Source organism: Sinohyriopsis cumingii, chromosome 4, assembly GCF_028554795.1.
Source record: "Sinohyriopsis cumingii isolate HCF-2022 chromosome 4, ASM2855479v2, whole genome shotgun sequence".
Lineage (NCBI taxonomy): Eukaryota > Metazoa > Mollusca > Bivalvia > Unionida > Unionidae > Sinohyriopsis > Sinohyriopsis cumingii.
The window spans coordinates 61,396,604-61,422,415 of NC_142964.1; the positions used below are offsets into that span (position 1 = coordinate 61,396,604).

The following is a 25,812-nucleotide window of genomic DNA, read 5'->3' on the forward strand; positions in this document are numbered from 1 at the left end:
AGAGTTAATAGCTGTGTTCAGATATAATTTGATATGACTTATTTATTTAAATTATTCATTGTAAATTCAAAGTGTTTGTTGACGTTTGGAACCAAAACACTACTTTGTGATTATTGAAAACACGTTCTAAGACATTCTGGATTATATCATTGTGGTACATCAGGACATTCAAGACTATTGGTACATCAGGACATTAAAGATTATATCGAATTTGTTCAGAACATTCTATAGTTTTGGACTTGTGACAGATCATTTAGGATTATTTGGAATTTTATTCACAATACCATGTCTTTTGAATTTTTGCTTTGTATGCAAGGGAGACAAATTACTTACTGATTGTACTAATCTTGTTGGTTTCACTTCTTTCTGCTATATAGTTTAAGACCTTGAGTTGTAACATTTGCTAGGATGATCAATACACAATGTTAACAGATGTATTAATTTTTGTGACACTGGAAAAATTGATAAGTTTCATTCTACATGAATTGTCAAGACAGAGAGAAATGCAGTTATTATTTAATGTTGGGTATTTAAGAGTAATGAAAATGTTTTATTTCCATGGCAACTCTCCAGGCTTATTTATAACATTTCCCTTCCCTCACACCACTCTAGCTTCATCTAGTCTCTAACTGTGACTCTGGGGTCACAATCTAAGATTCTGTACAATTATCATGAGTTCTCTTGCATGTATGAAGTTTTATTTAAAAGTATTTTACATCACTGTAATTTGACTTCAGACACAGACACAACTTGTTTCCCCAGCCTCCTGGGACAATTTTATGGGTGCTTCCAAAACAGGCAATCAATGTACCAATCTCATGAATTTCCACTAAACAATTTAGCAGGAGATACAGACAAGGACAGACTAAATCGAGGGGAAACTTTCAGGAAAGCTTACATGCACATATTTTTGCTAACATATAAAGTTTTTATATGTCAGCTTGACATGAAAATATATATTCAACATCATGACTATACAATTACTTGTGTCCAAGAAAATGGCCTAAAAGGAACAGAGGCAAATAGTTAATACAGTTTGAAAAACAGGTCACAGTGACCAAATTTGAATATGATAGTGTCATACTCCTCCTCATTTATATGCCATACTTTTCAAGATGCAGGACAGTACATGCAAGAATATTTAAGAAACTGACCTAAACATTAAATCTGTGCATATCTTATTACTTATTACAACAACTATACTTCCAAATGAGCTAAAACGTATGACAAAAGTGTATCACATGAATGCTTAAGTGGAAACTGGGTCCAGTATCAAAGATGATGAAACAGCAACCTAATAATGATGAAATGAATTCTGGGTTAAAGCCCATAGGCCTCAGTGCATATTTCACTCATGTAACAGAATCACTAGATATCACTTCGCTAATCTAATCCAATATTGTTTTGTGTGTAGCTGAGTCAATATGTTGTATGTACATTGGCAATGTGCATACTCACCTTCTGCTGCTTGAAGGGTACGTCGGATGACAGCCTGTACACTGGCTACAGTCTTCTCGAAAGCTAACTATAAATAGATGGGAAATTACAGATTTAACTATATATTATGAGATTTATACAAAATTGGAAAATCAGCTAACTCCCAACTTACATGATAGCTGCATTTCCATGAGTGCTTAACCCAAAGTAGCGTAACTTGAAATGTTTGGTTTCACTGCCTTTAATTTTCATTGAAAAATAAGTAATTCAATTAATTTTAATACCATTCATTTTACCCATTTACAGGTCCTAACTTATTGGTTTTAGGCCAAAAATTTCATCATTGTTTTAGACTTCACTAAACAATTAAAGAAAAAATTCATATGAAATCATATTAACACAAACTTTGCATAAGTCAAAATCATGTAAGTTGGCGGATACCTGAATTGTAAATCCTGTGTTGTCAACATAATAATATGAGCTTTATTTGACAATTAAAAACAAGTTGTTATCCATAGGTTTTGTGTTTTGACCCAGGTGAATTTGGGCTTGACATTTCATGGGTAACTGTAAAATGCAAGCCCATAAATGCCAATTTTCATGTATTCAAATTGAGGAGTGGGGAAAATAGTGAAGCACTTGGTTGTCACATTGTATTAGTCCTAAAACCTAAAATGATAATATACATGTTTCTGGTTTTGTGGAAGAAAAAAATGTTGGATTAGTCAGAAGAAGCAAAATGTTTTTTAAAACTCCTTTTTCTCCATCGTTTACTGAAAGTGAATGACAGCTGCATCACAATTTTTATTCCAGGCTTACGAGAAAAAGCTTTGTCAGTATTATTCAAAAACATGAAGTTATGTTATAGTTAGATATGCACTTTCTGTATCATTAATTAATCTGCATTGGATATAACTTGCTGTCAATCTGAAACAACCACAATTAGCAAACAGCATGCAAAGGTAGTATTTACGGAATCTTCCTTTCTAGTAACACTAAAAAACTAGTCAAACAGTAAGGATCTTAAATGAGTGTGATCTCTAAAAACTGTAACATCCAGAAAATAAGGAATTCCTTTGTTTTGGGATTTAAAAAAATAAATTATTTATGGACAAAACATTTCCAGGGTTGGATCCAGAAAATTTGAGGATCAGATATCTGGGTTAATAATGGTATTTCAGTTTGGATGTATTCCAGAAGCAAAGCATATATTGATTTAGTTTTTATTTCTTATTAAACGCTAAAAATGCATACTGTAGTATCATTTTTTTTCATTGGGCTTAATTTTCATGGTTTTGTAAAAAAAACGGCATTTTCATGGGTACTTAAATTTGTGGTTTTGTAAAAAAAGGGCATTTTCGTGGGTACTTAAATTTGTGGTTTTGTAAAAAAAACGGCATTTTCGTGGGTACTTAAATTTGTGGTTTTGTAAAAAAAACGGCATTTTCGTGGGTACTTAAATTTGTGGTTTTGTAAAAAAAATGGCATTTTCGTGGGTACTTAAATTTGTGGTTTTGTAAAAACGACATTTTCGTGGGTACTTAAATTTGTGGTTTTGTAAAAAACGGCATTTTCATGAGTACTTAAATTTGTGGTTTTGCCTGTCAAAGTCTGCATATTAGTAGGTATTTAATTTCATGGTTTAACCTCTACAAATACACAAAACAAAGAATACAAAAGAAATAAACTATGCTGACGCAAATGGCAGTCACTTAAATGTTTAAAACAATACTACCATCTGTATGAGCACAAATCAAAGACCTGGCAAGTTCTATAATTACAGTGTTTTCAACCAAGTGAATAACATCAGTCGAAGCTAATGTAGCCAACAAAACAATATTTCCATCTCTATGAGCACAAATAAAACACCTGTTAAGATTAATCACTTATGCAATGTTTTCATTTGAGTGCTCAACATTAAAAGAAGCCGATGCAGTCAACAACACAAGGCCAATCGGTTATTAAAGTACAAATGAATGATCTCTTACTTATACCACTGTCCATCAAGTTGCACCATCAGTACTTTCTGATGACCATGGTGTTAACACAGTGGCTTAAGAGTGGTAAAATTCAGTTTAAACAGCCCCCTGGTTTCTGGACTTCCTAACCCATCAGAAGCTGCGAACACAGTGCAGGCGCTTGCTTACCAGGCAGCTAATGATGCAGTAGAACCCCTGCTTCAGTCACTGTCCAGGAAGGGAAAGCAAAGAGAGTATAATAGAGTGGTATGCTAAACTGGTCATGGACGCCATTATAGGGAAAGAAGATGTTACTGGTGACGATCAGTGCACAGTATTAGAAAACATTGCAACCTCATTAATCAAGCCAATTCACGCTGAATTGATAATTGCAGCTCACGCGATGATGAGTGCAAGATCAGACCTTGCAACCTCATTAATCAAGCCAACTCATGCTGAACGGATAAGTGCAGCTCAGGTGACAAGGGGTGAAAGATCAGACCTAATTATCAGTGGTTTTGAGAAAGCTGCACTTATTTAATTCAGCAATTTGAGGATTATTTACCTGAGAAGCATTTGTGAGTACCATGAGACTTGATTGACACGATGCTGATACAGTGTCTTTGTCCAAAAATCTGTGAAGTGTGAGCTTTTATACTCTGCTATAATTAGTGTACATACATAGTGTTTCATTAATGATAGTGTTTCAAGAAATAGTTGTAGTATTTTACAGGATTGTTGTTCAACAACAGTTGTACTCAAATGAAGGACTGATTTGAAGAAGTATAAAATTTAATTTTCATATACTGTTATTTTGTATTATTTTTTCTTTCATTTTCAGTATTAATATTGTTTGAATGCTTATGCTTCTTCTCTTTTTTCTCTCTATCCATATTTACCTCACATATCGGTTTAAGTCAGTGAGTCTAAAATTACAGCATTCGGATAAATTATCGAACTTGTGCATTGAAACAATATAAAATGATTTATAATACCTGTTTCAAAAGGATGAAATAAAAAACAAAAACAAACACATGTAAAAGCTAATATTTCATTACCAGATTACAGTACTGACCTTGATTTATCGAATACTAGTAACTGTGTTAATCTCTAGGAAAGAAATTCTGTTAGAAAATGGGGGGGGGGGCATCATCCTACGTGGCTCATTTTTTGTTGGGGATTTAAATTCGTGGTTCCGGATAACAATGAAAACCATGAAAATTGGTCCCCCATGAAAACTGACAATTCTAAAGTAATAGATATTTAACATAATTTGTCATTAATGCAATTTAATTTATGAAATGCCATACAATAATGGATATAACATAAAAAACCTTCATACATTTTAATATCACAATAACATCTCAAAGCAAAGGTTAGGTCTTGCTGAGCAATGAGAGTACGGCATTTTACCAAAGGACACAACACAGAAAATATCACTCACAAAACATCATCAAAAGCCACAGGTGAAAATCTACTATGCTCCTTTTGCATCCAAAGCTGCTTGCACCAAGATTTGCTTTTCATAAATACATATAAACAAAATTAAGACATTGGCAACATAATCTAACAAGCTCATATATATCAATGAACGCACCCTGTTGATCAATCAATATGTCACTGTATTAAAAGAGAAACTTTAACTGGCTCATTCAAGCAGCATGAAGGTCACAATGGGTAAAATTTCTTAGAAAATTTTACTCTGGCTTGTAATATTTATGCAGATTTATGCATATTCCTTAGAAATGAAGAAATCTTAAATACTGCCAGCAGCCACAGGTGAAAAAGCGAAGCAGACTGCGTTTCTTCCATGGCATGTGATGATATTGTCTAGATTGCTTTTGAAACTAATTTTATCCATAATTTATTTCATCTGCTTAGAGTGTTACCTGTTATATTTCTGTTATATTTTTCTACAGTTCCAAATTACAAATTATTCAGACCAGTCCCTAATTTTATTATTTTGCTAACTGAAATATCTTTTTTGTAAATTATGAATTTTGTATTCTAATATTATATTTTAATGTCTGTTTTAATTTTTTTCTCCAATGGAAAAAAATCTCCATACCTGTGATTCTCAACAGTCCTCATCACAGATTGTTAATGCCCTTGCTTTCAAAGTCACATTGGCCGGTACAGCATTATTTGTACAAACTGGAAAGCCCTCTCTACCAGAATGATTCTATCAAATTTAGTTAAATTCTGTTAAGCATTTTTAAGAAGCCATTAAAAGGTTGTCTTTTGTTAGTAATGTTGGCCATATTTATTGGCAGAAAATCAGCTACATGTGTGAAGTTTGTAAGCTTTCTATGACCAGTTGAAGTTTGTCAAATTTGGTCAAATACTGTTTCCTGGGTTATCAGAAGTTGTTAGAAGCATTTTCTATTTTTAGTAACAGTGGCCATATTTGATGGTGGATCAGCATCTGATTTACTGGCATAAATCTGAATGCCCTCTATGCCAGGATGCTTTCCATCAAATTTGGTCAAATTCTCTTCGGCAGTTTTTGAGAAGTTGTTTAAAGCTTTTCTATTTTAGTTGCCATATTGTACTGCAGATCAGCACCACTTGAAAAAATATGAAATGTCTTCATGGCAGAATGCTTTCTATCAAGTGTAGTGAACAGTTTTATCTAGTCATCAGTTTTGGGAAAAGTTGTTTAAGTTGGGAGTTTTTTAATAATATGCTTTTCCATATTTAGTAATGGTGGCCAATTCTAATGTGAATTGGCATCATCTGTACAGATTTGAAAAGTTTTCTTACTTGATGCTTTCTGTCAAATCTGATCACAGTCTCATTATTTAAAGACTTGATACTATTTTTAGCAATGATTACCATATTTCATGGTGGATCAGCATCATTTATCAGGAAAAAAATATCCAATCACTTGTCCCTGGGATGAGTGAGCTGTAATAGATACTTAGAACATTAGAAGTTAAGCCTGACTGTCTCATTCAGCATTATAAGTGTCTGATATCCTATATTAGAACATGCCATTTACTGAAAGAACAATGAGAAAAGGCAATTGGTCATAATTGGCTGTCTTGCTCAAAATAAGAGGTGGTTTTGACAGTGTACAAGATAATGTGTTTCAAACTGAATATCAGAACATTCCATATATCATGCAGGAAGGTAATCAAGTTGGCCTGTAATTTCATAGCAGGCATGTTTTATATTTAAAATTGGAACATTCCATTAACCATGAGGGAAGACAGGTAGTCAAGCTGAAGAGTCTGATCTTTAATAAACCAGTGGTCTGGAATAAACTGGTCTGACCCAAAACAAATGAGTCTCATATGTCAAAAAAACCCAGAACAGACTGACCTGATCGGGAATAAATCAGTCTGATCCAGAAATAACCAGACTATAATCTGCAATAAGCTGGTCTGATCCAGAATAAAGCAGTTTGATCCAGAACTGGTCTTATCTGGAATAATCTGCTCTGATCCAGAATAAACCAGTCTTGTCTTAAATAATCTGGTTTGATCCAGAATCAACTGGAATGACCTGGAATAAACTGGAATGGTCCAATCTGATCCAAAATAAACTGGTCATTAAGGTTGTTTTATATTAAATATCAGAACATTCCATTTACCACGAGGAAAGACAGGTAGTCAAGCTGGATTGTCTCATTCAGCATCTGGAGTGTATATACTGAATATGCAAACATTCCATTTACCATGCAGAATGACAGGTGGTTATGCTGGACCATCTCATTTAGCATCACAAGCATTTGATGTTGTATAGAACATTCAAATCTTGATGAGAGAACAACATTCAAATCTTGATGAGAAAACAATGAGAAGGTAGTTCATGCTGGACTGTCTTACAGTGGATGATTGTACTGGATTTGCTTATTTAACATAAGATGTGTTTTAACAGAATATCAGAACATTCCATTTACCACAAGGTTCGACAGGTAGTTAAGATGGACTGTCTCATTTAACATAAGGAGTGTTTTACATTATCAGATAATTCCAGGTAGTTCAGCTGATCTGTCTCATTCAGAGGCATTTTATATTGAAGAACCCATAATGCAACAGCAGTTCTTGGTCTATGCAGTTTGATTGGAGTAATTAGTAGAAGAAACAATACAGATCCTGTTCTACTGGTGCATGATGGGATGGCAGATCAGATCAGGGTCTAAATTGCTTGCAGTTAGAATCAACTTACAAGTGAATCTCAGAGATGCTGTCAGGATTTTATCTGAAGAGGTGACCTCTCACCATGTCACAAAAACAAGGGGGGAGAATAGAAAATAATGAGCGGAGAAAACCAACATCATTTATATACCCATCTCTTTCATCTTGTTTAATTCTGTTTGATCTCTTCTGAAATCAAAATCCTCAATAAAATTCCCCCTCTAGTTGTGTAAGCACATATCTGTTGACTGTTTCTGAACTTGATTGCTTGTTACCAGTGTATGGATACTGTTTTGTGCTGAGAACTCCCTTTCATAGTCTATCGTCTCATGGGGCACAGGCATAGCTACCTTTGTGAAATTGGGATTTTGTTTCTTCTGGTTGTTTCAAAGAACTTTCCACACTTCAAATGTATTAAATGATATCTCTGCTCCACAATTTATCTGATCTGATGACTTGGTACTTCCTGCATGAGTTAATGCCCCAATATTAAAACACCAATTACCAACATAAACGATGTTTTCCTCCACAATGTCTGTAAATATTACACAGCATACCTGGTGTTGTGTTGTAACTGTATGTACTGTCCCAGCCAAGATTTCTGAATGTTTTGAAATTTTGTTTTTCTTTGGTAATTCATCTGACACCATTTTAGAATTACTGCCTCCATGTCAGGAGAAACTCCACTTCATCCTTCACTCCACCATTCACATTGCACATTCACACCAGCACGAATTAAAGTTGAAAAGAACAAGTAATTATTGGTTTAGATTGATTTACTATAATCAAACCTTCCAGAAATGGACCAGAGTTCATGCATGTGAGGACCAAAGTTCACAAATTTGAGGAAAAGGCATCAAATGCTGAACCCTTCTGGTATACAAATATTTCTGCTATAAATAATTTATAGTGGGTTTTCCAAGCATCCATTTGTATTAACCTACATCTGCATCCTTTTTTCAATTTATTTTAAGAATAAAGTTATTTAGTTTATCTTAATATTTAAATAGAAATTTTAGACTGCACTGAGTGTATTTTGATATGTGTATCTGTGAACTAATTTGCTGGAATTCTCATAAATCACCGCTTCGAAGTATGCAACTTTGTAACATTTTTGTCTGATCTGCACACTTGTACACCCTGGCAACATCTCTGCAATAAATTTGGTACGTAAACATTAAGGAATGAGATCTGCTGCCCTTCATGAGCAAATTTGATTTATATCAAGTGTCCAGCATGGCACACTAATGTATATTAGCAAGCAAGTATTACCTTTAAGTCATTGTCATGGTGCATCCATGCTAAGAGACAGGCTGCAAATACATCTCCCGTTCCAACAAAAATAGCGGGAAGGTGTGGCATCTCCATACGGTAACATTCCTTTTTACCATCTTGGTGGGGAATCAAAGGAAACAAAAACAAAGAATAGAACAACTATTTTAATAAAATATGGTATACTAGCAGGCAGAGTAAGAATGATCTGACATTGTGATTATTATCAAATTTCTCTAAAACTCTAAATCAGTATTGACTGTGCAAGTTATATACATCCGTTTTATTGATCTAATAGATCAGCTATTTTCTACAGGAATCATCCTGAAAACAGGTGTTTTTCCTTGCCTCATTTCTAAGTTTGAAGCTATCAGTTAAGTCCCTGTCCTAAAAAGTATGATGTCTAATTCTATTACCTATGAATGAAATGAAATGCAATCTGGTGACATCATTCACAAACTCTGGAATCTCTTTTGCTTTGTATAGATGGGCAGTTTCTGTACAATTGGTTGGTCTGAATATTTGAATTAATGAAGGTTATTAAATCTGGAAGTGTTTCAGGAGATAAGCATAACGGGTTATTAATTCTATGTTTTATATTAAATACAAAACAAAAATTTAAAATAATAAGCGAATAATAAATTTTTATATATGTAATGTAACAAAATAATACACATACATGTAAAAACATAAGATAACATATATTTCAGACATTTTAATATTGCAATAAAATTTTAAGGTATCAATTGGGTCTGATTCATTTATGTTGGGCAGAGATAATAATGTGTCCTGCCTAAAGTCTTACTAGTGTGTGTCAGTGACACATAATAAGTGGAAGGCTGGGCTCAAGGCTTTTGTCAATCCTATTTCTCAAACATCAGAAAGATTAATTCACTGTCAAGAGATGCCAGAGTGGTTTTATAAAATTTATATTTAAAAATGTGAGAACAAAACAGGATACAAAATAGTGCATACACCTGTGTCTAAACTAATCTTATTTACAATTTATATTTATCTATGCAGAGTGTTACTTGTAATATTTATATTTTATATTTTTCTTCATCTTCGAAATAAATATTATTCAATTCAATCCCTAAAGTACATTATTTAGTTGTTGTTGTTGTGGGGTTTAACGCCATTTATCAGCACATGATAGGCTATACATGGTGGCCAGTAATAAAGGTGGAGGAAGAACCCGGGAAAACCCTGGAAAGAACCTCAACCCACGAGAAGCTACTGGCAAGCTTTCTCACATACCCACATTGGGCGAATCCAAGACTTGAACCCACGAAGACAGAGGTGAGATGGCAGTGATCCATAACGGAGAGTGCTTTAGACCACTTGGCCACTCAGGGCCCCCATTATTTAGTTAATTTAAATAACTTGTTTTAAAATTTATGAATCTCATATTCTGTAATTATATTTAAAAAATGTTGTACATATTTTGTCTGAAATGGGAAAATGCATAAAGAAAAAACTGATTCTCAACAGTTCTTATCACAGTTTATTTTCCTTGATTTAATAGGCAAATTGGTAAGAACAGAATTTCTGTTTTTATTATTGGTGGCCATATCTGATGAAAGCCCTCTATGCCAGTATTTTACTGTCAAATTTGGTCAAATTCTGTCGATCAGAACTGGGGAAATTGCTTAAAAAAATTTTCTACCTTGAGTAATGATAGCCATATTTGATGGAAATATGACCAAATCTGAGTTTTATGCATGGATGCTATCAAATAGTGTCAAATTGCCATTATTAATAATGGTGGTCATATCTGATGGCAGGTTGGCGTAACTTAACAAATGTAAAAGACCTTCTTGCTATTATGCTAGTCATATTTAGCCAAATTTTGTTTAGTGGTTTGTGTGCAAATGATGTAAATAGTAATTTTAATGCACAATGGACAATGCTTGATGGTTGAAGGACCATATCATTAGCCTTATGGGTGAGCTAAAAACTACTTGTCTTTTGACTAAAATTACTAATAAATATCAAGTGAACAAGTCTAAAAGTCAAACTCAGTTTAATATATACTGTAATCACCATCCTGAAATTTTAGTGAATATTTAATTTTAGCATATAAAGACACACAATTTAATTAAATTACCAGTAAAAAATTTAATTTCAGGTTGTGGTTTAACCCCGTCTAAACAAAACTGCTGTATACTTCAAAATGTAAGACATAGGACATGAAGTGTCGTTTCTTTATTCCAACACAACGGATCATCAAACTGCACATAATACATGCACAAATTGTTACTGCCTTTAAGGAAACAGAATTTGTCAGGAATGGTGGCTATTAATATCTAATCCTGACAGAAGCAGCCAGAATCATAAATAATTTTAGTTGTCATTACTTAAATCATATAAATCTATTCATCACATAATTTTGGGAACAGGAAAATTAGTTGACTTGCTAACTGACTAATGCTGTTATTGTTCAATTTTCAGAATAAAAATGTAAATTTACTTTTCACTGAACTGGCTAAAGCAACCAACACCCCCTCTGTTCCAAGGTTAGTACTGCTGATTACAACAGTCTTTGGTCCCTTGTCGTGCAAAATCTGCATGGCTTGTAAGGCATCATTCTCTGTGTTTATCTTCATCCCCGTCAGCAGCCTGCAAACATATAAGTAACTGAAAAGGTGGTAACCTCCAGTTCCATGCAACATTTTATAACATCAATATATAATAGGCAAACAAGGAAAACAATACTGGGAATGAACTTAAGTAGGAAACTGCTAAATGTGGCACAACACATTTATCCATTTTAGAATTAAATGGTTTATTTCCATTGTGTGTGTGTGTGATTTGGATTCTAATGTAGTTTCAACTATTTTTCAGTCATATGGCAGAGTGATGTCCAGCACTGTGGCATGAGGCTGCAGACATGATGTCCCAGCCCAGGTCACTTTACCCTGACACCAGGCTGACCAATTCTAACACTAATCTGTTAATGCTGAGCACTTTGTGAGGCAGCTGTTAGTACAATTTTTATAAGTCTTTGGTATGACTCTGCAGAGGTTCAAACCTGCAACCTTTCACATCCGAGGTGGACACTCTAACCACTAGGCCACCGGAGCAGTAGGTTTATGTCCATTATCTCTATGACTACCATTTGACTGATACATCCTGAAAAGGTCTTGGTGAAAGACAAGCTACTCCAATAGTCTAATGTGTACCAAATTTCACAGAGAACCTTAAAGAGTTTTTATGTTTTTCCCTGGAAATTAAAAGCAGATATTGGATGGATGGATATATAGATAATGAAAAATGACTTAAAAAATATACCAACTGAATAATTGTGAAAACCAACAGTACACCAGTAATGGATCATGTGTACCAAAATTTACAGAGATACCTCAGATGGTTTTTGGAGGTTTGCCCCTGTAATTAGAGAGTGGATACTGGATAGACAGACTTGAGAAAATTAAGATACATTAAAAATACTGAAGCTTAAAAAATGTTAATGGCAAAAAACACTTTTGGACATCCAGTCTGATATGTGTACCAAGTTTGGACCACTAGTCTAATATGTGTACCAAACTTGGACCATGAATTTAATATGTGCATCAAGTTTGGGTCACACAGGTATAAAGTTTGGACCACTAGTCTTGTATATGTTCCAAATTTGGACAACTAGCATATGTGTAACAAGCCTAGGCCACTAGTCCAATATGTGTAGAAAGTTTCATTGAGATTTTGAATGGTACTGATGTTGTGTTCATCAACAAATGTGAGAATAATGGCTGGTTTAAACAAACAGATGTACAGAACTTTAAAAATACTGATCTGAAGAACTATGAATAGCAAAAGTATTTACACACGATGTATTTAAAATGTACACTGAATTTCAGTGATTCCTTCAACAGTTTCTGGATGGCATAACTGATAAATGAAACACAACATTAATACTGAAACTGATGAATTGTGATTAACAACAGGAACACCTGGACCACTAGTGAAATATCAGGTTCAAAAAAAATATCTTGAAACGTATTGAACTCGCACTCTGGAAATGAAAGTGTCAATTGATGGATGGTATGGTTTGGTCCTGGGGTATAATGCTATTTTTCAGCACATCATAGGCTATACAGGGCAGCCAGTATATATGGTAGAGGAAGAACCCAGGAAGAACCAGCAATCCACAGGAAGCTACTGGCAAGTTTTCTCACGTACTTACAGTGGCCAAGTTGAGACTCAAACCCATGTGAGAAGACTGATGTGTAATGGTGATCTCCTACCACTTCCACACATGGGGCCCCATATCAACATATGGATGAAAACAAAAAATACTGAAAACGAAGAATTGTGAATAGAAGAAAGTATATCTGTATCTAGTCTAATTTGTGTGCCAAATTTCACAGATATTTAAAACAGTTTCAAAAAAAATAAATTCCTGTGAAGAAAATATGATGGATGGATGGACTGACTAGCACACGAACAGATCTGACCCATTTCTGCGCCACCCACCAACTTTGTTGCGCAGAGACAATGACACCACTGAAATAAGCGACTCACTCAGCTTCAAACTGGTTAGGTGTAACAATATCAGCAAGAGGAACAATGACATCTCTGTAGACAGGCATTAACTCTGCTGGAACATACTGAAATAAATAAAACAGATGTGGTGTCACAATTAAATTAATAGAAGATTGGTCAGTAAAGCGAAAGACTATGACGTTTTGTAATCCAATGTTGATGATTAAAAAGTACTTTCTGCACAAAAATCATTTTTTTCACACCTTTAATTTCACTACAATTTATCCCAATATGGCATTTATATGAAGAATGATAGACCATTAAATATACATACCACATACTATTATTTGCAATCAACATCCATTATCAGCTGATTCGATTTCTTAGTAGTGACTGCAACAATATATGGAATTAGCTCTCTTATAAATGAAACTATAACAGTCTAAATGCCTGGACAAAATAATTTAAAATACCAATGATAAAAAAATATCAGTACTGTATACCTGCATAAAAGTCAAGTCCAATTGCCAACAACACCGAAAGTGATCTGCCTTTGTGTTAGTGCCAGAAGATCAAGTTATGTATTGTTTGTTTTACTGAAAACAACTAACAAATTGCATAGACCCAGATCTATGAGCACATTATGTGGTGGCACATCTGGGTTGTGCTGCTTACAGCTCATATCATCTTGTAAGCAAATATATATGGCACTTGGCATTGACTTATGTTGCTACAAGCATTTTAAAGATCAATGGTTAAATAAAACATTGTATACTGTGCAGAGTACATTTTCATATTATGACTTCAAAGCAAATTTGTGGGAGTTCTCGTTTATCAATGTTCTCCATGTGTGCGAATCTGAATAAATTTTGTATGATTCACGCAATCCTGCACCCTAGCAACATTTCCATATATTGAATCTAGTGCAAAACACTACACTAGCCACTACTACCACAACAAAAGCACAAAACAATGCTATGGTGAAATATTTCTTTAAACAAGAGTCCCTTGAAGGAACTGATGACCCAAAAGAAGGATTTAAAGGAATTAAAGAAGAGATCAATCTACGTAATAACAGCTGAGTATTGAAACAATCTCTAGCCTCACACAAGTAAGTCACTAACAGAATACATTCTTTAACTCCACATCACCAAAAACACCCCACAAATTTGGGTTTCTTTAATTATCATTAATGACAGTTGAATCTCAGCTGCATTAAAAGACAATATCTTTCATCCCTAGTCCACAAGATGCAAGCATTTGGTTTGTAAAATGTTTGCTTTTTACCAACCATTTGTGACTATGTCACTTAGTCAAAAAGGTGGCTATGCTGGCTGATGGGGGGGGGAGGAACATAAACCTCACAGATGAAATATGGCACTCAGTTGAAGCAATTTATCAACTCAAACTTTTCCCTCTGATGAGTTACAGTGATAACCAAACTGGTCAGAGCCCAGGTGTGATTACACCACACCAGCAGATGAGACAGAATGCTCTACTTTCCTTCAAGCGGTACCTTCTTCAAGATATTCAAATTAGCTAATATGGCAGCCACATAGGATGTAAGATCTGCGCCAACTTATTTAGGAAGAAGTAAATATTACTAAACTCTTTTGTGAACATGACCATCAATTCCGAGGTAGTGATAACAAGATTATCAAGATGGCTGTGGGATTCTGGACTTGATTATTGTCTCACCATCAATTTCCCAAGCAAATTCAGTTAATGTGGCAAATTCATGGGAGTGGTCAATGTCCGTGCAGATACCCTTAATCCGCTATTGTATATACTCAACTTGCAAGGTGAGTCCAACTGTGACTGCACAGACCCAGATCTGCCATCTCATAATGTGCAGGCAGATCTGGATCTGTGCAGTTATCAGTAGAACAAATAACATAGACCCTGATCTGCAGGCCCATTATGCTATGGCAGATCTGGATCTTTGTTGTTTGCAGTTAGACTTCCACAACAATATGCAATAATACTTTCAATTACAAGGTGTTATGGAGCAATGTGGTTCAACAGTTGCAGGTTGTAACAACTGTCCTCAACTGCTGCATTATCATTACAACCATTATCAAGCATTAAGAATGTGCCCCATAATGGAAACAGAATATTGCATTGCTGCACTGTGTGAGCCATGGTTTGCATTATCACAGCATTGCAATGCGTGTGATGTGTGTGTGATTTGGATTTTTAACGTAGCTTTAACAATTTTTCAGTCATATCACTCGATGTCTGCAGTGTGGCAGTTTATAGTGATGTCAAGCACTGGGGCATCATGCCGCAGACATGTAGCATGATGTCCCACCCAGTCATATTATCCTGACACCAGGCCGACCAGTCCTAACACTAACCTCTTAATGCTGAGCACCAAGCGAGGCAGCTCTTATTACCATTTTTGTATGTCTTTGGTATAACTCGATAGGGGATCGAACCCACAACTGCCTGCATCCGAGGCAGATTCTCTAACCACTAGGTCACTGGAGCGTTGCATGGTAATGCATATCTGTTATTACAGAACTGCACATTACTACATTGTGTTAACATTAAAAGTGTTACACTTAACAGACTGTAGGTACTGTAAGTAAATCTAACAAAAGTACCGCTTTATGATATGTAATATAAAAAAATAATATGAAAAAGCAATATTTTTTTTACCATTTTTCCATTGTCTCCCATTACTGGATCACAAACTGCCAAGAAAATAAAATAAATGTGTAAGTATAAAATTTTGACATAATAATCAAATATCTTGCTTACCCAAATAATACAAATTATAAATGGAACAAATTTCCCTTAAAAAGAAAAATATAGACTCTGTAGATAGATGTGTTTTAATTCCCATGCTTTAGCCCAGGGATATTGTGATAATCTTTGTCCACCTGTCTTTATGTCTATCCAGAACACTCTCTCCTAAACCATAGGGTAGAATTCACCAAATGGATACACAGTCAACTGGGACATAAAAGTTGCTTTCACTTCATCCTGTAATACCGGTAATAAAAGTGATGTTCATTTGACTATGAGGTCAAACTACCTAAGAATACACTTGAATGTGAGTTGATGGAGTAACTGCTTGTTTTGTAATTTCAATAAGCCAATAACTGGAATAAAGGTTTACTCAAACTGAAATTATCAAACAGTAATCAGATTTGCCACCCTATCAAGACTGAAATTATCAAACAGTAATCAGACCCGCCACCCTATCAAGACTGAAATTATCAAACAGTAATCAGATTTGCCACCCTATCAAGACTGAAATTATCAAACAGTAATCAGATTTGCCACCTATCAAGACTGAAATTATCAAACAGTAATCAGATTTGCCACCCTATCAAGACTGAAATTATCAAACAGTAATCAGATTTGCCACCCTATCAAGACTGAAATTATCAAACAGTAATCAGATTTGCCACCCTATCAAGACTGAAATTATCAAACAGTAATCAGATTTGCCACCCTATCAAGACCTTCTTAGTAAGGGCATTCATATATTCTTTCACAAGTTAGACACATTTTCAGTAAAATGTCATGAAATATCATGTACTGCTATGGTAAAGAAGTGTGCGGTACACTCACTTGAAAACATTTTAATAAATGCAGTAAGCAATAGCTTGATCATTCACGTATGATGCATGAAATATAAGGGCAAAGTGTCTGAGGTATTACTGTAAAGTTAATCTGATTCCCTGACTGCCTCCAACTCTAAAATGAAACACTGATCCACATTAAACCCGGACAAGCCAATATCCAGACTGCAACAATCATGTTTGCATATTTTTTTCCCCATTATTCCACAAGTCCATAATTTAATGGTAATATTAGTAAGACTATAGTCAGATCATATGAGTTAACTGATCTGTTAGTCAACTCCTAACCTGTTGAGCTAAAGGAAGCTACAATCAAGTTTACATTTAATCAGATTATTCCAAAATGCTAATAGAGCAAAAACCACTTGTCTTTACCTCAAGTGCAAGCTACCTACCAATGTTTGGTCCAGATCCATGATACAGAACTAACGTCACTGAACATAAACCAATTTTCTTTTTCAATCAGTGACCTTGACCTTCACAAATGATAGGCTTCTTCCTTACGCAAGTACAAGCAATCCACAAAGGTTGGTCCAGGTATGTGATGTAATGCAGAACTAATGTTATTCTATGGAAACCATTTTTATTCCTTCAGCCACAATGAAAATTAACTTTGAATACTTGAGCCCCAAAATCAACAGAGTTCATCTTTACCTCAAGTTCAAAGTCTGGCCCATGTAGACAGGAGAATGAGTTAACGTACAACAACCTTTTATATTCTTCCCAACTGAGCAACCTCATCTTTGACCTTCAGACCCCAAAATTGATAGGTTCTTTATTAATGCAAGTTCAAGGCACCCAATGTTTGGTAACCATTGAGGGTTGTACAACTTGAGTTATCATGCAGAAACAAAACTGGAAACTTGCAAATGGATGCACAGATAGATAGATGGGCTGACATAAAGACAGATGGTCAATATCACAACATAATACACTCCACCTTATGGCAGGCAAATAAATATTTCCAGAGGAAAGTGATTTGTCAGTTGGCAAATCTTAAAGTCGTGACAACAGTATTTACTAAAGTTTATGGCAATCATTTAAAGACTGCAGGTCTAGTTGTACCAAAGAGTGCCAAAAGGATGAAAAGGAAGGAAGGAAGAAAGAAAAGGATTATTCTATAAACCTATGTTTTCATGAGCTCAACACAAGCAGTTAATCTAACATGTAAACTGTGACGTTTTCTTTCTGAATGGGTATTGTACTAATCAAAAGATATTACAATCATCTGACTGAAAGATTCTTACAGGAACACTTAACACGTGAAATTTAAAGAAAGTATTTAAAGATATAAGGGTCATAGTAACCTAATTTTGTCACTAGGGTATAGCACTCATCAAGATGCATCTAATCAAGTTTCATGGTTCCAGGTAAAACAGCATGTATACAGGGTGCAAAACAATGTGTAAATAAGCTACTTGTAAACACAAAACTGCAACCAAAGCAAGTAAAGGCTTTTTGTAATGACATGCTACAAAGATAGATGCAAAGATTTCAATAAGTGATTCAAGCATGACTAGTGCTTGAGAAAGGCACAACAGTGAACTCAAGCAGGTGAAGCATGAAATATAGGTCACGGTGACCAACTTCTGTGATGAAGGTTTAGTACTCATCATCCCTGCACAAAGTTTCACGATTCTAGGCATAACAGGATATACATGGGTCAATAAAAAATCTATGTGGTCATGAGCTAAATACAAAAACGGAATCTAAGCTAGTAAAAGTATGAAATGAAAATGTCAGTATTTTTTTTCCTTGTTGCAATTGTCTGGATACATACATGCATACAATCATCTAGTGCCATACTTCTGTGATAAGGGTGTAGCACTCATCAAGATGGATGACATCGTTAAGTTTCATTATTTCATGTAAAAAATGATATGTATATGGGGTGCAGACAACTACAGCTAAATGAAAAAATTAATAAAGAATATACTATAAATGTACATACATGTACAAAGTTACCCCCTTTGGCCCACTCCCTGGGTAGTAGGTATTCGGAAACACATTCCAAACTGTTCCCAAAGAACAGTCACAAAGGATAAAATAATTGTTGTGATGCAGTGTGGCTGTATGTATGTATGTTTTTCCATGTAAGGACACCAACACTGAAGCTAGCTGCAGTACAATACAAAAAAGTTATTAGCAACAAGGAGGACATTCCAGTATAAAGCTTAAAAAATTAAATGGATTAAAACATAGCAATTTAATTCAAACCCTGGTCTGCCACTCCTCTATTTATTCTTATCTCTTAATTAAAAAAGGTATCACATATTTCCTGCACGTCATATGACAGCTGCCATTCATGTATTTTCAATATAATTACTTAGTTTTAAATCCCAAATTGCTTTTTGTGAGCAGGTAATTCTGTGTCCATGAAGGGATGATGTCATAATATTAGTATTTTCAAGTGTGAATGAATTTCTTTGCCAGTTTTTTACATACCATCTGCAAAGCATCTAATTTTTTTTGTTTGCTTCTGCCATGCCCAATTTTTGTTCCAGTCCGAATTGAAAAAGTTTTTCTTTTCTTTCTTGACACTAGATGGACCCTCAGGTTCAATGCCGCCATCTTTTGGCACATTAGCACTAGCATCGTCTAATAAATGATTAGCCTGTGGATTTGTTTGTTCACTGTCACTGTGCCTAGTGATATAAACATCTACCTCTGACTTATTAAAAGTATTACTGCTAAAGTAATGACAAAGGATCCAAGTTTTAACAGGTTTTGCCATTTAATTCATTGTCTCACCTCAGCATCAAACACGTACTATCCGACCTTTCTTAATAACCAATCAGAATTGAGCATGTGACACAGGAATTACATGAATTCTTTCATAACTACATCATATGTGTATATACTGAGACTGACAGCAGGGATTTTTACATTTACATATATATATGTATGTTGATATGCTGATCCATTCAGGAGGTCTTAGATGACATACTTGATTTCCTGGGGCACCATTTTCATTTGGGACTAAGTTCACATCTTAAGATGACACTTAGTGAAAATCCTGAAGTTATAAAGGGCCATTCATTCAGGAGGGTCACCATGATAACCATGCCGTATATCAGATCAAAGCCATTTTCATTTAGGCCAAATAAGACAATTTAAAAAGTCTCCTTGTGAAATTCCCATATAAATATGACCATCCATTCATGAGTTAGTGAAAAGTGGTACTTGTAAACAAATTAAAGAATAGTATCTTCATTTGACTTACCATAGACTAAAGATGAATTGGCTGACCTTAAATCCTGTATGATGTCTGCAACTTTCTCAAGAAAGGATTTAGACCCTATGTAACCTGAAATATAATACATTAGCATTTTTTTCAGGAAATTAAGTTTCTCCTAAAATACATACTCAGTCAGATTAATGTTAACCTACGACCACCCAAAACCAGACTTTACAAAGACAAATATTTGTCTTTTCTGTCTATATTATACAGAAGGCAATAACTCTTGCCCATTACCTCCCCTTGCAAATGGAATACTTACATTGTGGGGAGGATGGGAGGTTATTAAAACTAATACTGGGATAAGTTTTGTAAATACGGGACAGAGCAACTAATTCCTAGCAATGAAACTGGGTTGCATCATCAGGAACTGATCTAAACAGATGGCTGGCTAGGTCAACAGAGAAGACGGGTAATTCACTGACTATGCATGCTGAAGCAAATGCTATCAGGAAACAGGTTTTGTATAAATAGAGCTTCAGCAATGTCCTGGCCAAAGCCTCGAATTGGTTTGAATTCAGCTAAGCCAGAACTCAGGAAAGATTCCACTAGTGACTGAAGTCTATGCAAGTCAATTCAGAGATTTCTTGCTATACCCAAGATCCTCCCTGCCATGATGATGGAATGTGTCCAACAGCAAAAAATGGTAGTCCTTAATAGAAATTACTGCATTCCACAGCCAGAGAAAAGGGTCAACCTGGAAAGTGGAGGGCCTACTAGCTTGAGCATTCTTTCCACAAGTGAAGGATTGAATTGTTTATGCTGCAAAGCTCTCCTTGACAAGAGCCAAGCATGAAGGAGAAGACTGTTGAGAGTTGTCTGACATGATGATCATGATCTCCATGAGACTGATGTAAAAAATGTGTCCTCCAGACTCCACTAGCCATTCATGGTGTCGAAACACAATAACAGATGGGCTTCCCAACAACAGGTGCTAGTATCAGTACACTTGGTCACATCCAGTTGTGGCTGCTCAAATGGTATTCTGTTTGTGAGCCACCCTTGTTTGCACCACTGGTCCAGGAATGATATTATACCACTATGCTTTTCCTGTAATTGAGTGGCACAGAAATGGGGCCCTACCGAGATATCAAGACCATCTGCAAAGGGCACATGTAGATGCAACCCAGTGGGATAAGATCCACTGCTTCATAAGACAATCTCCCTTAGGGATGCTTATTGCCAATCTGGGTAAAAAATTTGTGATTCAAGTGAAACATTAGCAGAAAAGAAAACTTCCATGTGGAAGCCTGAGGAATGATACAATCATATAAAAACATGTCACTGCTCCTGTGACCTAAGGGATTAGAGTGTTTGCCTCAGATGCAGGGGTTGTGGGTTCGAACCCTGGCCAAGTCATGCCAAAGAATTTAAAAATGGTACTAACTGCTGCCTCACTTGACACTCATCATTAAGAAGTTAGTGTTAGGACTGGTTGGCTTGCTATCAAGATAACATTACTGGGTGGGACAAGATGCTACATGTCTGCAGTATGATGCCCCAGTGCTAGACATCACTATAAACTGCCACACTTCAGACATCGCAGCGATATGACTTAAAAAATTTTAAAGCTAAATTAGAAATCCGATGCTTTAACCAACAGTCCACCAGAGCAGTCTAACAGTACTTATGTCAGAAATGGAGAGGATGAAATGAGAACTGAAGTCACTCTGAGACAATTTTGATCGCTTAGAGGAAAGAGATTGATCCAACACTGTTTGAAAAAGAAAGAAAAACACAGGAGTCAGGAACCTATCAGATAGGTTAGGGACATGAATCAAAGGTGAGACAGTGATGGTCTTGGGGTAGAGACACTTTGTTTCCTATTCCCTCAATACAACTGATAAGCAGATTGTCTCCATGCATAGGATTAGAATCATGGCTTGTTTATTAGTTTGTGCAGCTAACAATCCAGTATCCTCTTGTTGTTGGTCATCATGTCTTTGAGGGTGAGTTGGAGACGATGTATATGGCAGTGGCTGCTGCATAGAGAGAAGGAGAGGCAGATCTAGGGCTGCCTACCTCCACACTTCTATCTTGTCACTGAAAAGCAGCGGCAATCCAAAGACAGAGGTTTGCAGGATCAAGGCATGATGTTGCTTAAACAAGAGTAAGTATAACATGTGTACTGTCACACAAGATCAAGGTTAACAGAAGCAATCAGTTTGAACATTTGCTATTGCATGGTGGTCTGAACTGTTAATTACCTTTGATATTCTAACTGAGGACTCCCAGGCATATACATTGCTGAACTTGCCAGCAAGCCTAAAATTGTCGGAAACACAAACTCCAACAACGAAGATGTGGCCACTATATTGAAAATGAGCTTCAATGTCATGTGCAGATAGTCTTTATCCACCATGCAGTCAGCAGGCAAAGTAAGACTGACTGCAGTGTGGCTCTTGCTTAATGCCAGGAGATCTGTGAAAAAGGCATTTTAATGGGTCTTATACCAGCAAGATGCTAAAGATACTGATAGTTGACTCTCAGAAAAAAAGATTTGGGAATTGCCTGCATCACTGATCTTGGCAGACAGACTCTTGGCAATGTCCATGTTTTGTGCTGTTTTTTATTTTTACATCTAAGGGGGAAGATGGAAGGACTGGATTCCTCGTTGTCAAAACTGACAGTGACAAGCATTCTGAATTTGGAAACACTCCATAAATTCCTGTATTTCTGCCGTAAAGCAATACATTCTACTACATGGTGGGATCTGAGTATAAATCATCATCAGGTTTATCCCCACATACAGTGTGCGGGTTGTTTTGGTCAGGATCAATATAGCAATATGCAAATGATACAAAATAAGCATCATCTCTAGGACTGCCAAAGTACACTCCAGCAGGGTAGGCAGTGAGTAAATGGTTCACCAAAGTCTCAGGATGTACATGTTGAATCAGTACAGACAGCTTGTCAAAATCAAAATCTGCCAGTACAAGTATCAGGTATGTGACTGGCTGTACTGCCAGAGTAATGGAAATGTTAAGTGGATGAACAGGTCTATCAATAAAATCCCCAGCAATGTGAACATTCCATGACTTTACTTGAACAGGCATGGAACAACATGTAATGGAAGCCATACAAATACTGAATGGTATGGTTCAAGAGCATGTCAGCTGCATGGTACAGTTGGCAGCTGAGACAGCATCAAAACTGAGGTGTGGCTACATGGCACTGCTCATTCAAGTCATTGATAAACCTCATGCACCCGGACTGGCGGGCATGAAGGCCACACTTGGGGACTTATGCCACCTGGGCTGCCTAGAACTGGTTGGAAACTCCCAAAATGTCAAATGTTTTGACTACAACAGCAGACGGTGTAAGTGATGCAGGAGAAGTCACTGCTTCCTCTATTTTCCCAGATGCAATGGCAGCAGTAGGTATTGTTTGTCACACCTTAGTTGTGGGAAGGGCCCCAATGTCATTCCCTACCAGGGTGACCAAAGACTGTATAATGTGAATGCTCAAAACATCAGCACTCTTGGTTCTTTGATGTTCCACATCTCTCCCTGTTTCTTGCAGTTTTCCTGAGAACTTTCGACCACATTTTCTCAGACCAACTGGCACACATTTTGCAAGTAGCTGATGAGGTACACTTTGTACAGGCGAAACATGAATCATGAGAATTCTTCCTGGCTTTAAATTCTTGCATTTAGCAGACTTCCTTATCATAGTTCATTCTGAAATGACAAAGAAAGAAAAGACAAAAAAATAATAGTTAAGTGCATTAATAACTCCAGAGACACCCACTATACGGTGGGTGATAAACAGATAGTGTGCATCAACATGAATTCCAACATGTTCTATTTAGTCATAAAGAACCATGTTGTCTGAGAATGCAGGAACAAAGTCCACATAGGTGAAACGATTCACATCATCATGGCCAAAATTCAAAATATGATGCATACACCAACAGAAGAATAATATGTCTGAAAATAACAAAATCCTCAATGGATGTGACGATGTGTACAAATTTCCAATGGATTTCAGGAGGCAATGTGGGCAGCAAAGGGAGGTAATATGTAAGAGATACTGCCATTTGTGTATAGATAGATACCATGTTGTACACAGGTCAAATACAACTGCAAATGCACAGACACAGATCTGCCACTGCATAATGCGCCAACAAGACAAACCCTGATCTGCCAGCATATTATGTGCTGGAATATTTGTGTCTATGCTGTTTGCAGTTAGACTCAACTTATAGGCAAGTCAACACAGCAAGTTATATGGTTGTTGTTGTTGTTGGGTTTAACGCCATTTTTCAGCACACGATAGGCTATGCATGGCGGAGAGTATTAATGGTGGAAGAAGAACCCAGGAAAGCAAGTTATATGGTAACCTCACTATAACAGAGTGTGTGAGAGTGATTTGGATTTTTAACTTATCTTTAACAATTTTTCAGTCATATTACTATGATGTCTGCATTGCATTCGGTGATACAGGATGACTGAATATCTGGCTGCAAATTAAACAGTTAAAGGTAAATGTGTTCTAAAGTCCCAGAAACCTTACTGTATCCTATGAATTGGATTCAATGTTGCTGCTTTTTAACACACATGTTGAAATTCTGTAACCTGTGAATAGGACTCTGTGTCACTTGTGCTTTAACATCCACGTTACATTTCTGTTTCTGTACAATTAATAGCTAAAATGGTATAATTCTTAGAGGAGATCAATGTAAACTTTGTGTCTTTCCTAACAACATTTTCTTGTATACATAAAAAAGCACAGCTAAAATTAAATGGAAGTAGGAGTGATTCTGAGGAATGCTAGTTCAACTTAATATTGACAATAGTGACTCGTTCCCTGACACAAAAAACCCCAAGATAACATGGGTCAAGCTGAAAATAGGCCAGGGAACCATTCTAAGCCAATTTCAAACAAATCAATCACCTGAGAGAAGATTCATTCAAGCAGATAATTATTTCGGTGTTCATCGCTACATTAAATAAATTAAGACAGACATCTTGATTGTTCTCTCAAGGAAAGTAAAGATTATTCATCATTACCTGTTTAGCACAATTTCCATACACAGGAGCAAAGCAAATGTTTGTTGAAAGTCAGGGTGCTAACTATAGTACTTGTACATCAAAATATGCAAGCTCAATCATTTGTTTATAACTGATGTGTAAATACTGACACCAAAGATTATTATTCATCATCTGAAACCTACAGATTTCTCATACTTTACTGATTATGTTTGTCAACTGTACTGATATTTAAGCAATGAAGCTGGGTTTCCCTGTCTTTTTAATGAAAATATATCAAGCAGCAACAACATACAAACAGAATTCAAAATCAAAGTATTCATGATACTGATATGGCCCACAGGGGACCTCAAAGACAAAAAGAATCAAAGAAAGATAAGGAGTAATGTTCAATATTTGTGAAAACTTTGTAGTAAATGATACCTGAATTATCCAACATTGTGATATTAGCCTCACTAACAAGCCTATTTACAATGGATGCAGAGCCATAATGTAAGCTCGCTTGGCCTTGTTATAGCTATCTGTTGTCAATCACATGTATTATTACTATCATTTCAGAGCAGGTGTTGAAACGAACATATAAAAATCTGGCTACTTTTTCCATAAATCACTCTAAGAAGTATTACCATGACTTACATAAATGAAGTAATCCCAAGGTTATTCTAACCATACATGTCCACCCCCACCCCCCAAAGCTGC

General features: G+C 35.9%; 1 protein-coding gene across 2 annotated transcripts in view; it reads right to left on the reverse strand.

Annotated features, from left to right (window-relative positions):
• LOC149801280 (pyridoxal kinase-like) overlaps positions 1 to 25,812 on the reverse strand; it is a 60,528-nt gene that overhangs the window by 23,859 nt on the left and 10,857 nt on the right. For both annotated transcript variants that reach the window (XM_089955342.1, XM_089955341.1), the window contains exons 4-9: positions 20,108 to 20,191; positions 15,953 to 15,987; positions 13,331 to 13,416; positions 11,280 to 11,428; positions 8,810 to 8,928; positions 1,459 to 1,525 (exon numbers count right to left, since the gene is read on the reverse strand). In XM_089955342.1, the coding sequence (XP_089811468.1) occupies positions 1,459 to 1,525; positions 8,810 to 8,928; positions 11,280 to 11,428; positions 13,331 to 13,416; positions 15,953 to 15,987; positions 20,108 to 20,191 (540 nt within the window). The remainder of the gene's footprint in view (positions 1 to 1,458; positions 1,526 to 8,809; positions 8,929 to 11,279; positions 11,429 to 13,330; positions 13,417 to 15,952; positions 15,988 to 20,107; positions 20,192 to 25,812) is intronic.